This window comes from Lissotriton vulgaris, unplaced genomic scaffold (genome assembly GCF_964263255.1).
Source record: "Lissotriton vulgaris unplaced genomic scaffold, aLisVul1.2 SCAFFOLD_534, whole genome shotgun sequence".
NCBI classification, from domain to species: Eukaryota; Metazoa; Chordata; class Amphibia; order Caudata; family Salamandridae; genus Lissotriton; species Lissotriton vulgaris.
Window position 1 is genome coordinate 254632 of NW_028252845.1, and position 16335 is coordinate 270966.

Consider the following 16335-nt stretch of genomic DNA (forward strand, 5'->3'; position numbering starts at 1 on the left):
TTTGGATTGGGCCTAAGAACCACTTTGTTAGGATGTATTTGAAAAAATGGTTCTTCTGTTGTGAATGCTTGGATTTCACTAACTCTTCTGAGAGAGGTAATGGCAACAAGGAAAGCAGTTTTCCATGTTAGAAATTGTAGTTCACATTTATGTAACGGTTCAAAAGGGGGTCCCATGAGTCTTGTAAGGACCACATTTAGGTTCCATACTGGAGCAGGTGGTAACCTGGGTGGGATTATTCTTTTTAATCCTTCCATAAATGCTTTTATTGCAGGTACTCTAAATAGAGATAGATGTTGTCTATTTTGTAAATACGCTGCAATAGCTGCTAGATGCAGGCGTATGGAAGAGTAAGCCAAATTGGACCTTTGTAAATGTAGAAGGTCGCAAATGATATTTTGGATGGAAACGTCCAAAGGATCGATGTGATTGTTGTTACAGTATATTGCAAATCGTTTCCACTTAGCAGCATAGCATGCTCTGGTAGTGGGTCTTCTAGCTTCTTTAATTATATTCATACAGTCTAGTGGTAGGTTTAAGTAACTAAACTCTAGGACTTCAGGAGCCAGATCGCCAAATTCAGTTGGCTTGGTTCTGGGTGTCTTATTTCACCATGGTTCTGTGTTAACAGGGATGGTGTGAGCCTTAATTTCTGATGTGGAACCATTGAGAGATCTAGTAGCGTGGTGAACCACGGTTGACGTGCCCATGTAGGGGCCACTAGTATCAGTTTGAGGGACTGTTGTCTGAGCTTGCGCACTACTAGTGGAATGAGTGGGAGAGGCGGAAAAGAGTACGCAAATCTGCCTGACCAATTCATCCATATTGCATTCCCCTCCGACCGTGGGTGTGGAAACCTGGCGGCGAAGGTTGGGCATTTTGAGTTCTGGTGGGTGGCAAACAGGTCTATTTGTGGATGCCCCCACATTTCAAAGAATGGTTGAAGTACTTGTGGGTGCAACTCCCATTCGTGAATCTGTTGTGATTGATGACTTAACAGATCTGCTATCTGGTTGTGGATCCCTGGAAGGTGTTCTACTGTCAGATGTATGTTTTGAGGGAGGGCCCATCTCCAAATGTTCTGTGCAAGTTGGGACAGTTGCAGAGAGTGTGTCCCTCCCTGTTTTTGCATGTAGTACATGGCTGTCATATTGTCCGTTCGGACTAGGACAGCTTTGTTTTGGATTTGGATTTGAAAAGTTTTGAGTGCTAGGAAAATTGCTAGCAGCTCTAAGTGGTTGATGTGGAACTGTTTCTGTTGATTGTTCCACTGACCTTGTGTGGTATAATGCAGGAGATGGGCTCCCCATCCTGTGGGGGATGCGTCTGTCGTAAGCACTACCTGTGGAACAGGTTCTAGGAACGGCCGTCCCTTTGTCAAATTTTTGGTGTTCCACCATTGCAGAGAGCGATATGTACGGCTGTCCACCAACACCAGGTCTGTGAGCTGACCTTGAGCCTGATTCCACTGTTGTGCTAGACATTCTTGTAGTGGACGCATTTGCAGTCTTGTGTGGGGAACTATGAAGATGCAAGATGCCATCATCCCTATTAGTTTCATGAACACTCTGGCTTGTAGAGAGTGCTGGCATTGAAAAAGGGAGACTAAGTTCTGAATACTTTGAATCCTGGCTTGACTGGGATACGCTTGAGCTACTGATGTGTTTATAGTAGCTCCTAGATATTGATGAACGTGCGAAGGCACTAGGTGCAACTTGGTGTAGTTTATCGTAAACCCTAAGTTGTGCAGTGTTTGAATTGTTTGCTTTGTGTGTTGTGCACACTGGTTGTAGGATATTGCTTTTATGAGTCAGTCGTCTAGGTAGGGGAAGACATGTATTTGTTGTCTTCTGAGATGTGCTGCCACTACTGCTAATAAAACAAAAACAAGTGCCAATGCTGAGAATGACTTGTACCTCTAATTATTACTCACTTTCATGAACCTAAACAAGAAAATGTGCTTTAAAGATTGCAACTGAGTTCAACATGTACTTTATACCTTAATTTATTTTTTCAAAATAACCAATGATTTGTTGTGCATTATAAGTAAAACAGGAACATACAAAATACAATATACCAATAACATATATAATACTTCAGATATTAACAGTTAAGAATCACAACATTTATACCATCCATTTGGCCATCACAGACATTTCACATTCACCCAAACATCCATCCTACACAAAATGGTCCAAGTATCACCACTGAAATTCAACAAAAATGAATAAACACAGTTGTTTTGTATCACTTCACCCTACTCTGAAGTTGCTAATTTCCTAATTTCAGCTATTAAATTCTAAATGACCAGGGACCAGGTCGGTCGACGCGTTTCGAACCCCCACTGTTATAGAGTTCTCCTCAGGACCAACAATTTTCTTCAGTCATCCAGATACTGATCAACGTCTGTATGAGCCCATACACATTTCCTACTTCAGATCCAGAAGTAACCGCTGGAAGATAACTACTGCTAAGCACTTTGTAAGCACTTGTGGTGCTGTTGTAAACCCGAATGGAAGGACTTTGAACTGATAGTGTTGTCCTTGTATGACAAACCTTAAATACTTCCTGTGCGCAGGATGTATTGTATGTGAAAATTGGCGTCCTTTAGGTCTAGTGTGGACAGAAAATCTCCCTGTTGTGGTAATGGGAGTACCTGTTGTAAAGTAATCATGTGAAAATGATCTGACTGAATGTAGTGATTGAGTGGCCTGAGGTCGAGAATTGGTCTTAAGGTCCCGTCCTTCTTTGGAATTAGGAAGTACAGGGAGTAGACTCCTGTTCCTTGTTCTTCTAATGGAACTAGTTGAATAGCATCTTTTTGTAGGAGTGCTAGAACTTCCTGTTGAAGCAGAGTTATGTGTTCTGCAGACATTGGACGCTGCCTGGGTGGTATGTTTGGGGGGGTTGCTGTGAGTTCTAGGCAGTAGCCATGTTGGATAATTTGCCTTACCCACCTGTCTGTTGTGATGGAGTTCCAGACAGGTAGGAACTGTGAAAGTCTGCCCCCCACAGGAGTGGAGTGCTGTAGGGGAGGCAGAGGGAAGTCACTGTTTAGGAGTGGAAGAGGAGCGGTTGTTGTTACTACCTCTACCTCTTCCCTTGTTGTTATTGCCTCTGTATCCTCCTCTAAAAAATCCTCTATTAGAGGAGGTCTGCGTGTGTGTTTTAAAAGATGATGTTGTGTCTGTGCCGGTTTGCTTGGAGCCCCGTCTATAAGAGGAGCGGCGAAAAGAACCTCTAGTTTGGGTGGATTGTAATGCCCCCATGGACTTAGCGGTATCTGTGTCCTTCTTCATCTTTTCTAATGTATTATCTACCTCCGGCCCGAACAACTGGTTCTGATTAAAGGGCTGGTTTAGGATGGTAGTTTGTACCTCTGGTTTAAAACCCGAGATGCGTAACCATGTGTGACGCCTGAGAATAACACTAGTGTTCACTGCTCTGGATGCTGTGTCAGCTACATCTAGTGCACATTTAATTGAGGCATTTGAAATTAATTTGCCTTCTTGTAAGAGTTCTGCTGCCAGATCTTTGTGTTGATCTGGTAGGTGTTCCATTAACTTTTCTAGTTGATCGTAATGAGCCCTGTTGTAGCGTGAAAGTAAAGCCTGTGTGTTTGCTATGCGCCATATATTTGTTGCTTGTGCAGCAATTCGTTTCCCTGACGCATCAATAATCTTGGACTCTTTGTCAGGCGGGGGTGTATCCCCAGAAGTTTGAGAATTGGCCCTTTTGCGTGCATTAGACACTACCAAGGAGTCTAGTGGCAGATGACCCTTAATGTATACTGGATCAGCTAGTGCTGGCCTATACTTTTTCTCTATTCTAGGATTTAACAACCTACACCTTACTGGGTCTTTAAAAATCTCTGGAGCATGTTTTATGACTACCCTAATCATTGATAATATCTGGGTAGACCTTTGTGACTGTTCGAAAGTGTCTAACAAGAAGTCTTCCTCAATGGCATCAGAGTGCATGGGAACCCCATGGTAAAGTGCAGCTCTGTTTAACAAATGATTAAAACCAATACTGTCCTCTGTAGGGGAAGGTTTTGTTGGGTAGTAGTGAGGATCAGGGATGTCTGGTGCATTATTTGGTGAAAGATTATAAGCATCATCATCATCCTTAGGGTATTCTGCGTTAACATCCTCATCTAAAGGGTATGTATGTGGCTCTGGAACATCATCCCCTCCACCCAAATCATACTCCTCATCAGTGTGTTGTGATGATGCAGGAGAGTTAATAGGAGAAGTTATTGGTTCTACATATGGAGTAACAGGAGAGGAAGAAGGTGAAGGAGAGGAAGGGTGCATTGGAGAAGTTGCACAGTCCTTTTTGGCAGGGACCACAGGTGTCAGTGGTGTGTCTGCTGGTCTCTTCTTATAAGGGATTGCTTTCACATGTCCAGTTTTTGGATTAATATGGACTTTTTTCTGTCTAGGATCTGGTCTAAACAGTTCTTCCTCTTCTATAATCTTCTTCGGCGTCTATTTTTTCGGAGCCGATAGAGGTTGTTTAGTACTTTTTGCCTTATGAGGAGTAATTGAGTTTTTTGGCAATGTTTTCTATGGCGAATGTTGTTTAGCCTTATCTGGGGTCTTCGGTACCGGTATTAGAGGTTTCGGCGTGGAGACAGGTTTTGCTGGGCCTGTGGCACCGGTAACTGGCTTCCCCTCTTTGTTTTTTGAACCGGAAGGTTTCGGAGTGGAAGCTTTCGGGTTTGGTACAGTCTTTGTCTTTGGCGCCGATGGTACTGGTGCCGAAGTGTCTTTGACTTTGGGCGCCGAAGGTTTTTTTACGTTCGGTGCCGACGAATCCTTCGGTGTCGAAGGATGTTTCGGTGCCAATGGAGGAGGTGTAACTGGCACATGGTGTTTCCTCAGTGCCGAGGCACCGGAAGGCGTATTCTCTTTCCTCGGAGCCGGGCCCGAAGGCGGGGCGTTACAGGGTAAATGTCGGTCTCGACTGGGCCCCATGGGCGGCGTGCCTTCTGTTTGGGTAATGTCTGTCGTGCAGGGGCAGATGTACTCACGGGTTGTCGAGACGGTATTGAATCGTCCGAATCCTCTGCCCCCGATATTATCTGGAGATCAGGTGAGTCCTCCTCTGCGCCGAGTGGAGCCTCGTCCTCGGAGATATCTTCGATTGGATATTCGTCCTCGGAGACGTCTTCTTCGACGATCTCCTCTTCAAAGATGGCCTCCGGTGCTGGTGCTGATCTTCTCATTTCGTGTCGACGGGCCCTCCGATCTCGAATTGTTTTCTCCGATCGGAAGGAGGCACAGGCTGTGCAAGTCGACTTGTCGTGTTCTGGCGAGAGACAGAGGTTGCAAACCTCGTGATGGTCGCTATGAGGGAATTTTGCTCGACATACCGGGCATCTCTTGAATGGAGTTCTTTCCATGAGGCGTAGGCCGCACGGTGCCGATGGGCCCAACGGCCCGCGTCGACGCACCGGAATGTAGCTGGTGATGTCGAAAGTCTATTCGATGTCGAAAGAAGTTTGTTTGAAGTTTCTCGCTTCGAAAGAGCAGAAAAAGTCTTTTTCTAGCTGGAGCGGAAAACTTTCATCCGAACCCAGTGGCGGAAAAAAACAATCTGAGGATGGAGTTGATGACCATGCGCAGTATTGTCCAAGGGAGGAGTCACCTATCTCGTGACTACAAAAGACTTCTTCCAAGAAGACAACAACCTGCAATCATCCGAGCCCAACACCAGGTGGCGATCTATTGCCAAATGTAGGATCTGCAGCTCATATCCCTCGAACATAATTTTTAGGGGCAGGCAGTGGTCCCAGGGACCACTACCTGCCCTTAAAAAACTATACAAAAACGTTTCATTCAAGAAAATAAACTCCTTTATTTAAAAGCAGTCCCAGACGTGGTGGTCTGCTGAGCCCTGCAGGCCACGATTCCTGGGAGGGCCTGTAATTCCCAATGGGCCCGCAAATTCAGAGAGGCTCATTAATATTGATGAGCCTCACAATTTGCGACACCATTGGGAATCGCAAACAGTGTTAAACACACTGTTGGACATGCCGAATAGCGCCTCACAAATGAGTCGCAATTTGCGAGTCGCTATTTTGCAGGTCGTACATCTGGCACAATATGCTTTAACAAATGAAATGGCCTTTTGCGAGAGTCGGTTCGTTCAAATGGCCCCCCACTTTCTCAAACAAATACAGCGCCTACCACGCGCACACCCCCATCCAGCATCCTGTCTACCTACCCTCTTGTCTACCTTACTTCTCACAGAGGGCACGGCGTATGGGGGCTACAGAACTTTGGCAAACATCGCCGCCCAAAGCTGAAGATCTTCTGCAAGCCTGTTTTCCCTGTGTGGTTTTTGCATATGGCTCTCCTTTGCCGGGGCACGACGCTGGCCTGGTATACGGGCACCTTTAAGTACCTCGGCATCCACATATACAGGTCTCTGACGGATGTACTGGTGGGCAACCTGGTCAGGGCTATTTCCTCCCTGCGAGCCCAGATAACTTTCTGGAACAGGCTCCCGCTGAATGATCCCGGCCAGAATCACCCTGACGAAAATGATAGTTTTACCTAGACTCCTTTATTACTACTCGAACATACCGGTGTATGTCCCTGCCAGGATATTTAAAGACCTTGAGACCCTGATACGTACACTAGTGTGGAACGCGGGGAGACCCAGGGTAGTCCTGAAGAAGCTATATGCCCCGACGTCCTCGGGAGGACTTGCGGTCCTCAATCAAGAGCTCTATTATCTAGCGGCGCAACTTCAATGGGTGGTGGCCTGGCTTGCGGGAAGAAACCTAAACGACACGGCCTCAGTGACCCCGGCCTTGACCCACGCGGGGGCTCTCGCAATGTTCCACCCCCTCAACGGCGCAGCTCGCGGGGTGCAACTGCACCTTGCGGTGGCACTTAGATGCTACAAACAAGCATTAAAGCTAACGAAGGGGATTGCACCCTACGCCCCAGCACTCCCGCTGGAAGGCATGCCCAGGCCTGGGGGAGTGGTAACCGCAACGCAATTGGATGGCTGGGTGCAAGTGGGGATTGACTCAATGGCGGATCTGTACAACGACGGCACCCTAGTCCAGTTCGAAAGACTGGTGGAAGACCCCGGTCTGCCGGCAGGGCAGTTCTTGCTCCATGCCTCCATGGTCCGGGTGCTCACGAAACACTGGGGCGATATATCGGAGGAACCTCAGACACACCTATTGATACAATATCTACACATCATGGGGGCCGGGTCGCACGTGATACACTGGCTGACACAGGCGCTGAAATCCCATACTACATGCTCACTACAGCCATTGAGAGACAGGTGGATGACTGACAGAGGGAGGGACTGGTCGGATAGGGAATGGGAGAGAATCCTGGAAAGCCCACGGCACATACCCCGCAACTCGAGATTCAAAATAATACAATTTTACATCATGCATAGGGCGTATCTATCCCCGGACAAGATCAATCGCTACTTCGCGCTGGACACCTCTAGCTGCCCACGATGCGCGGAACTGAACGCAGACCGCCTACATATGCTGTGGGCGTGTCCCAGACTACAGACGTACTGGCAAGATGTCACCACGCTGTTGACAAAAGGGACGGACATAGAACTACGACACGACTGGGATGCCTGTGTACTAGGCCTATTCAAAAGAACGAAGCACAACAAGGCTCACACCAGGTTCTGGGATCTGGGATTGATAACCGCCAAACGGCTCATAACACGACACTGGAAGGACACGAATCCACCACTAACGAAAAGCTGGTGCGCCTCACTCACCTACTGGGCAACAGCGGAGGGCACAGTATTACGCAGGGAGGAAACCGCGGGATGGAGAGCCATCCCAATAGCCCAGATCTGGGAGGACATCCTACGGGCATTTAACAGGGCCTGCCACGACCGTGGGATAACGTAGACTGGGCGTAAACCCTCCCTATCCCCCCCCCGTAAGGTGAAGTGGTACATCTGGGAAGAGTAAAGCACAGCAACAATATGGAGCCGAAGCCACACACTTGCAGACAGGAGCCATCACTCATACAGATTCTCCCCCCCCCCCTTGCTCGTTGGACCCTGTCCCCCTATTCCCCCCCCATGCTCCCCCTCCCTCCCCCCCCCCCTTATTGGGAGTGACAGACCACGAGACTGGCCCATCCGGAGCACCTCCACCCCAACACCCGAAGCCTCCGCACACCCCCCACAGCCATTGACCCGCATATACATGACACCACCACCCTGCATAGACACGCCACCTGGTCACAGACCCTGGATAGCAGAAACCACATTACAGCACCCCCTTCCCTTCCTCACGTTAAGGTTCATTGCATCCCCAATTTCTTTTCTATTCCCTCCCTTGGTTCGGAGGTTGTTATGGCACACTGTTGCCCCCCAGCTGACTATGCTCTACTTTCACGCCTGACAAGCAAGCACATGATCATGAACCACACGGCGACCCACGCCGCAACCCTCTACCGCACCACGACAATAATCAGAGTGTACTCAACACCCACGGCGCTCACGCACAACGCCTAGTGACGGACCCGGTTGGGAACACCCACCCATGGGAAACAACGCATTGCATCACCGGGCGGAGGGTTGCGGGCAATACGGGGTGAGTCGGCCAGAAGCACACCCGGTTTGATGGGGTGAGCCGGATACTCTGGTGGGAAGTATAACGCAATATATGCTGCTGTGCGAAGTAAGAGTGTCATTTAATTTAGACGCCGAGACTGTTCCCATTGCAGTTGCTTGTGTAACTTGCTGATGATTGTACTTATTGGGTCTTCGGCTGTCATCAGCGTTCTCACAGACATTGTGCGAGTTGACTGACTCTCTGTTTCCCTCTCATATATTGCTCACAGAAATGTAATTGTATGTCAAGTGTTTCAATAAAACATATTTAAAAAAAAAATGGCTCTCCTTTGCCACAGCTCATTCAGCCATACCTCGCAGCCAATAAGCCACTCTCTGGGTGGCAGGGGACAGCCATCTAATGGCCACCCTACCCTTTGCGAGCATCAATTCCAAACAAAGACCTTTCCTACAAAGCTTTAATTTCTTTCGAGCCGGGACCATCCCCAACAGGCACTGTCCAGCATCCCTGGGGATGGATCATCCCGTAACTGCGTTCAAGGCCTCCATCATTATCTGCCAGTATGTGTTTGGCTCAGGATACCCAGAGGACATACGTATAAAATCTGCCCTATTCCTGTAACAGGGTGGGCAGGTTAACAAACGCCCTGGATAAATAGCATGCAGTGTGGTGGGGGTGAGGTACACCTGGTGGACTACGTTAAGCTGAAGCAGTTTGAATCTCACATTAGTGGAGGTCCTTTTCACCCCCTCCCAATCCTCATCTGGGAGGGGATCACCCAGTATTTGGCACCACCTATTATGCACTGGCGGAACGTGCAATGGAAGGTCCTCCCGCAGCACCCTGTACATATGCAAGATCAGTCTCCGACCCCCAGCCATACTCAGCAGTGTCCCCAACGTCTGCTAGTCCTGTGGAGCATCAGGAAAGGAGGGCCATATCCCACGGCCGTCGCCCCCATTTTGGCAAAGTGTAAAAACGGTCCTGTCCCCAAGTTATACGATCCCATTGCATCAGCCAGAATAATAAAACGATAATTTGGATATAAGTACCGCAATGTGTCACACTCCCTGACATGCAACTTATCCACCATCATTGTCCACGCTATGAGCGCATACGGGGGCAGTGTCCATATACACATGTATCTGGCCATTTGTTATTGTTTCAGAGATTCCATGAAATCCTGTTCAATACCACAGAAGTTGAACTTATGATAGTGGCCAAGACCTGCCACCCTGATCTTAACATAAACTATAGTCGTCATACTGTTTATTCTTCCTACCAGTATTACATTTTTAGTATTGGAAGAAAAGACTGAAATGCTTTTTTGGACTGCCCGGAGTACTAGAATGTTAATGTGAAAGGTCTTTTCCTGAGTAGACCAATGAAATTTTGCCTCCTGTTCTTGAAAGTGGGCACCTCAACCTTCTAGAGAGTCATAACAAAATGGACACTTTGTGGTTTTAAATTCATGTTTGCACCAGGTTGGATCTTGTCCTCCACTCTAAAGCCTCCCTAATGAGATTTGTAACCTGAATGTGGTCATTGAAGGACCCAGACATTTGAGGGCTCTGGATGTCCAGGATGCATATTCCACTTGCAATACAGTATTAACGTATGAATGTGAACATTATACCCAACAGACTTTTTAAATGAGTAAGATGGAAATTACCTTTGTTTTCTGCACTTTTGAGTGGGAATTTTCTCTGCTGGTGGAAAGGCCTTTTCTGGTTTTGTACAAGAAGGAATTGAAAGGAAATGGTTGACTGCAGATGAAATTTGGCTGACTTGAGGGAGAGGCCTAGCATGTTGCACAGTTGAGTACTAGCTCTTACTGCACTTTCTGTTTTGGACAGAGTCTTTCCCTTGAACAGCCAATCGTCAAATAGAGCAATGCAGTTGCTGACACATGTAACTTGCCACTTGTGCTATGCATTTTGTAAATATCCTTCGTGCCAATTTCATTCCAAATGACAGAATCTTTAATTAGTAAGGGCGCCCGGCTACCTAGAATCTTAGATAATTGTGGCATTTGGGGTGGATAGGTATGTGAAAATAGGAATCGTTTAGGTCTAGAGAAGTCATGAACTCTACTTCTTCAAGTAACTACATTACCTACCAGTAACTACATTACTTTCCTGAATGACTGTTCCATAGATATTTGTCGCGCTGACTAAAGTCCAGACACGGTCGCCATTCTCCTAATGTTTTCTTGATCAGGAAGCACCGGGAGTAGAACCCTCTGTGTCGCTAGGACTTGGGTCCAGATTTGCTGCATGGACCTTATTTCTGCTTGCATGGCAGGTATTGTAGATGCTCCTTACTGCTTTTCCACAACAGAACTGCTGAAGTTCTTTGGATACACTTAAGTGTGTGCCCGAATTTTACAAGGTCCAAACTTTCTTTTTTGGGTTGGGTGTAATGACCTGCCATTGAGAGACAAAAGCAGATATCATGCCTTACACAGGGTCAGGATGGAAAATTGCTGATTGAGGGACAGGATTTTGAAGCGAGGAAACCAAGACCAGCAAAGGGTCTCTGCCGACATGACAAATCTTGCAGAGTGGTGGACGTCTGAGGCTGTTCAGATTTGGAAGAATATGGAGGTGAGTTTGCTGGACGTGAGTTGTAGAGCTGTCGACTGTATGATGTCTGTGGAGTGTGTTGTTGCAGCAGAATGTTATTCGGCTGGTAGGTGCCTGTAAAGAATAATAGTCCTCTGCCATTTGCACCATGAACCGACATTTGCCAATGATACTGCCAAGTTCCTAAGGAGAGGGCTGGTACAGTGTCTGATTTTATCATCTGTGGGGCTCGTCAATGTGTTGCCAAAAATTGGTTCACTGTCAAATGTAATATCTAGCACAGGATGCTGCACTTCCAGCCTGAACATTTTTCATTGAAACCACCTTTGATGTCTAATGACAATCACCCCCACCCCCTCTCTAGATAAAGAATGTGTTACTTCCACTGCTCCCGCTACCATTGTTTCTGAAACTCTTTCTCCTTCATGCAGTATCGCTAAAGCATTTGCCTTCTTTCCTTCCAGAAGAAGGTTCGGGTATAGAGCCAGGTCCGCCCACATTTGAGGCTTCTGGCAACCGGATATAGCTCATAAATAAACCATGTTTAGAGATGACAATGCAAAGGCGGATACTTATTTTCCAAAACTACCCACCTTCTTGCCTCCTTTGTCTTGAAGAAGAATTTCGTGAATCTCATGTGAAACTTATGTTACCACTGAATCAGGTGTGGGCTGCCCTATTAAGCTTCATCCACATCCCTGTGTTTCTTGTCAAGCCTGGGAATTATCGCTGACATAGAACCTAGTGTCTGTATGATCTTCACCCCAGTCCAGATATGGTCCTTGATGGGAATTAATCTTAATGATTTCCATGGAGCTTCTTTAAAGTCAAATAAGTTATTTAACAGCCAGCCTGTATGTATGAAACTGGCAGGACTAATTATTTTTAGGGTCTCTCCAGCAGAGAGTGGAACCTGGTGATATTATCAGGGGCAAATAGGTTGGTGAATGGTTCTTGCACCTTGGGTGATAGAAGCCACATAATCATCCCATCCATCAGATCTCAGATGTCTGTGAAGTTTTCCATTGTATGTGCACCATTTTGTCTTAATCTACATACATTTTTATGAAATAATGCATTTTTAAAAATTAAATATCACTTACCATTTTCGGCAAACACACTCAATTTTACAAAAGAAAAACTTTCAAAATATCACAAAAAACATCACATCCGTTTTCAACTTTAGGTAATACAATTGAGTACCCATGTGTAGAAATACCTCACATGGGCAGATTCTGCTGCAAATGCGGTGGTGTTACAATCATAGGCCATGGGTGCTCACCATAATGCCAAGTATGACTGTAATGTGCCTGTAATGCCCAGTATCACCCCTGGGCGACTATTGTACCAAGCTAGGTTCACAATGATCAGGATGGCCAACATATACCAGTCATGGCTTTTACTATTACCTGAGGGTGGCCACCATAATGTAGTGGGATGGCTAAACACAGGCCAGTCATGCTCCTAACATGTTAATAAGGACAGCCAGTGTGCCACAACTGTACCAAGAATGCCTACATTTTGTTAGGGATGAACATTATTATGATATTACCAATGGTATGCTATGAATGGCCACAATTGTTCTAGAGATGAACCCGCTATGATTGGATCCCTTCTGGTGAGCCTGGTCACCTGGCATAGCTTCCAAGGAGCAGCGCTGTTTAATAGGGAGGGACACAATGTCACACACGCACAGGCACACAGATAAATGTACATACATCAAACATGCACACAGATATGTGCACATGCAGCTCTTAGTTTTCTCAGCTCTTGGGCAGAGCAGTGCAGCCTTCTTTAATGTACCCAGACCCTCTAAATGAGATACCAGTCTCACCTTCACCACTGAGAGCTACTTTGAGGGTACTGGTCGACTACCAATTGCTCATGAGCTACTGGTAGCTCATCAGATGGAGAACCCTGGGCTAGGAGAAATAGACACAATTAGTATGAGTGATATCCACAAACCATTTTTTCCACATGAGCTACATTTATTAGGTTATTTGGGCATTTTCTCTGGGGAAAAAGATCCTGTAGCATTAATAGAAGTATGCTTTAAGCAGAGGTAATCAAAACAAATCTGATCAGAGCTCTGAGAGGGGCTCCCTTCTACATGACGTGTGGTAGAAAACTTGAGATCTGGAAGTCATATTTGTGCGAGGGAGTTTGGGCTCTTCTATTTGGTCTGTGCTGTGGAATGGTGGAAAACCTTTGCTAATATGCCTTACTGACAAGGAGATCAAGGGCACAATTTCATCAACTGTTGTTATATCTTAATAAGAAATTTCTGGAAAAGAGTTAAAAATGAAATATAGTGTGTTGGCTTCAGCTGTATAATTGCCAGATTTTTCATGACGTCGAAGCACCAGTGGAATAAAAGTATTTCCATATTCATCCTTAAATAAATGTCAATAAATAAAAACATATTGCATTTCTATCTGCCTGTTGGGAGTGGATTTGGGATGTCGCAAAGTCTTAGTCAAGAGTTGTTATAATGCCACAGCATGCAACTCTCTTGGTTTTAGCATTTTTATAGCAGCAATAACTGTTCTTCATTAGCATAGCCACTGTCATAGGTCCAACGCTGCCGGGAACTGGAGTGATATAACCAGCTTTTTTCTTCTCACCAAGAGAGTCTTACCAACTATCCGACTCCTTTCAGAGTGCCACGGGGCAGACACGGATTGCTGGGCCCAACCGTGAGGTTTGTGGCCAATTACTCCTGCTGTTCCTGGGCCGGACCTACTAGGGATCCTGAGCAGCTGGGCCAAGTGCTAGCCCCTCTTCTACACTTGACTCTTAGTGGTAGCGTGGGGTGAGCAGTCCAGGCCCTTTCGAAGGGAGGTGTAAAGCATACACACATAAGACTCAAAGTACGAACAGTAACACCAATGAATGGATTGTCCTGTCAAATGTTCATTTTTGTGATAAAAGTAGTATTTGATATAAAACAAAAAGTATACACAGCACACTAAAAACCATCAACAGACTCTCAAGGTCGGTGTGCTAGCATCCCCCTGGGCATGGTCCCTGAGCCTCCCCTTCCCTTCAAATGGAGTTGGTTATTCCCCAATCAATAATGGAGTCAACTTTCAGGTGTGCCTCATGCTAGTCAACACGCACCAAAGAGTCATTCTGGCCATAAGACTAAATTAAGCAGAACCAAGAACTAAGTTTGTGTAAACCCCAGGGAGGCCTAGCGACCTAGAAACAGTCTTACTCAACAAAGTGCAGCCAGCAAGCTCTGGATGGGCTGGGGTGTGTCTTCTTGTGCTCCAGCCTCTTGATGCGGAAGGGCCGTGGAGACTTGCGATCTTTTCCAGATGACTTGTCTATCCGCCCCAGTCACACGACAGCCTGTAGCCGTGTCAGACATTTGCTGCACAGCTTCCTTGGCTTTTGGTAAGTGTTACCATGAGCAGTAGTTTGTAGGGCAGGTCCTTCCTTGAAGGTCTTTCAACAGGCACCCTCTTGGCATGACGTTTCAAGATGATGGCCCTAATCTTCGTGGTGGCTCCCACTTGGCATACAGGGGTTGTCGGGTTTCAATACAGCAAGGGTGACAGTCCTAATGTTCAGAGTGGCCTCCAACTGGCTTACTGGCATCACCGACTTGATGATGAGAGGGGCAGATGGTCTGCAATCGCACAACGGTGCTAACCGGGATCCACTCGATTGGATGCTCGCTGGGACTTGCACCCTCCATATGCTCTCCTCACAGTGTATACCGGTCTTGGCAGGCAGGCAGAAGGCTGGTGCTCCAAGCTCAGGGCAAGTGGTCTTAACTTCCTTGGTGATGGCTCCTCGCCCAGAAAGAAGACTAGCCAACCTTGGTTACCAGTTGTGGTTGCAGCACATCAAAGTCTTGGTGATCTTTCCATGCTGATGAACAGCTGGTTGGTCTCATAATCCCACCTTTATAGTCCACATCCAGTCACAGATGTGATTTAAAGCTTTGAAATGTGTGTTGTGGGAGTTGGCGCCTTTGAAGTGCCCTTTCCTCTTTCCCGTCCTTTGTCAGTGGGACAGTCAGCCACAGCAGGAGCGTCTGTAATTCTGACAGAGCCACAACACACACCAAGGCTGTAACCATTGATCACATCTGGCTGTCAGCCTCTAAAAATATGCCTCCAAAGGTTCAAAGACCTCTCCTGACAGATACAGCGGTCCTACAAACTCTCCATATCTCTTGACAATGAGCCCAGGTCCACTGGCCAATCATTCTTTCTGAAGCAAAGAGACCTTAGATGTGCACAGACGATGCTCTGCTCCACTCTTCCAATGTGTGTGTTCCCAACACAGCCTTCAGGAATTTCAGCCATCCATATTGTTATGATGTGCAGTGTAATTTCCTGCCCGACATATGGCAAGCACTTCTTCCAGACAGATCTATCTGTCATTTAGGTCATCCCACTAACTCTTGACCTCACGGACCTTTTACATAGGATTACCTATAAGTCCCCAACATCCACCGCACTTAGGTCAGCTCAGCGGCCTTCACTGTAAACTTACCAGTGTTCCAGGACCTACCTTTCATTTGGGGTCTGTTTTTGATGTGCTGCTGCTGTTGCTGCTTGTGCTGTGGACGGATCTTTAGCCACTTCAGCATCTCAGATTGTTCCATGCCCTGCGGGAAAATTCAAATGAGAACTGTTGAGCAGAGGGCACAACAAATTACTAGCATCTTCTACTGAAAAACGATCCACATAGGATCATGTCATTTTAAGTCCATTGACAAATATTCATGCAAAGGAGGAGGCGCTGCTCCAATCACTGAAAAACACACACAGGTATGTAAAAGTAATTTCTATGAAGGTTGTCATCCTAGCAAAGAGTCTACGGGCGATAGTCATGTGCTGACACAACAAGACATGATTTGATAAGATGGAAAAGGAGACATGTTTAAGATGCTGTTTTGGGTCCTGCTTTGTTTGTGGTCTAGTTGTTCATGCTGTGTCCTGCTGAGCCCGGGTTCTGATGCTCCTGGCGCAAAGTTGGGATTTCACTGCAAGTCAGAATCGGCGGTGAAGGGAATATGTAAAACCACTTTTCCAATTCACAAAAGATGATTTCATGCTTGTAAAAAAACTTACATAAAATATTTTCATTTGAGAAAATATACTCTTGCAAAACTTCCAACTGTCACAGGTTTCCAAGCATACACTTGGA

The 16335-nt window shown here is 46.4% G+C and overlaps 1 protein-coding gene across 1 annotated transcript in view; it reads right to left on the reverse strand.

Annotated features, from left to right (window-relative positions):
* Window positions 1-16335, reverse strand: part of LOC147661249 (NFX1-type zinc finger-containing protein 1-like) — an 805409-nt gene that overhangs the window by 165834 nt on the left and 623240 nt on the right. The window contains exon 16 of the mRNA XM_086951201.1: window positions 15679-15793. Coding sequence (XP_086807327.1) covers window positions 15679-15793 — 115 coding nt within the window. The remainder of the gene's footprint in view (window positions 1-15678; window positions 15794-16335) is intronic.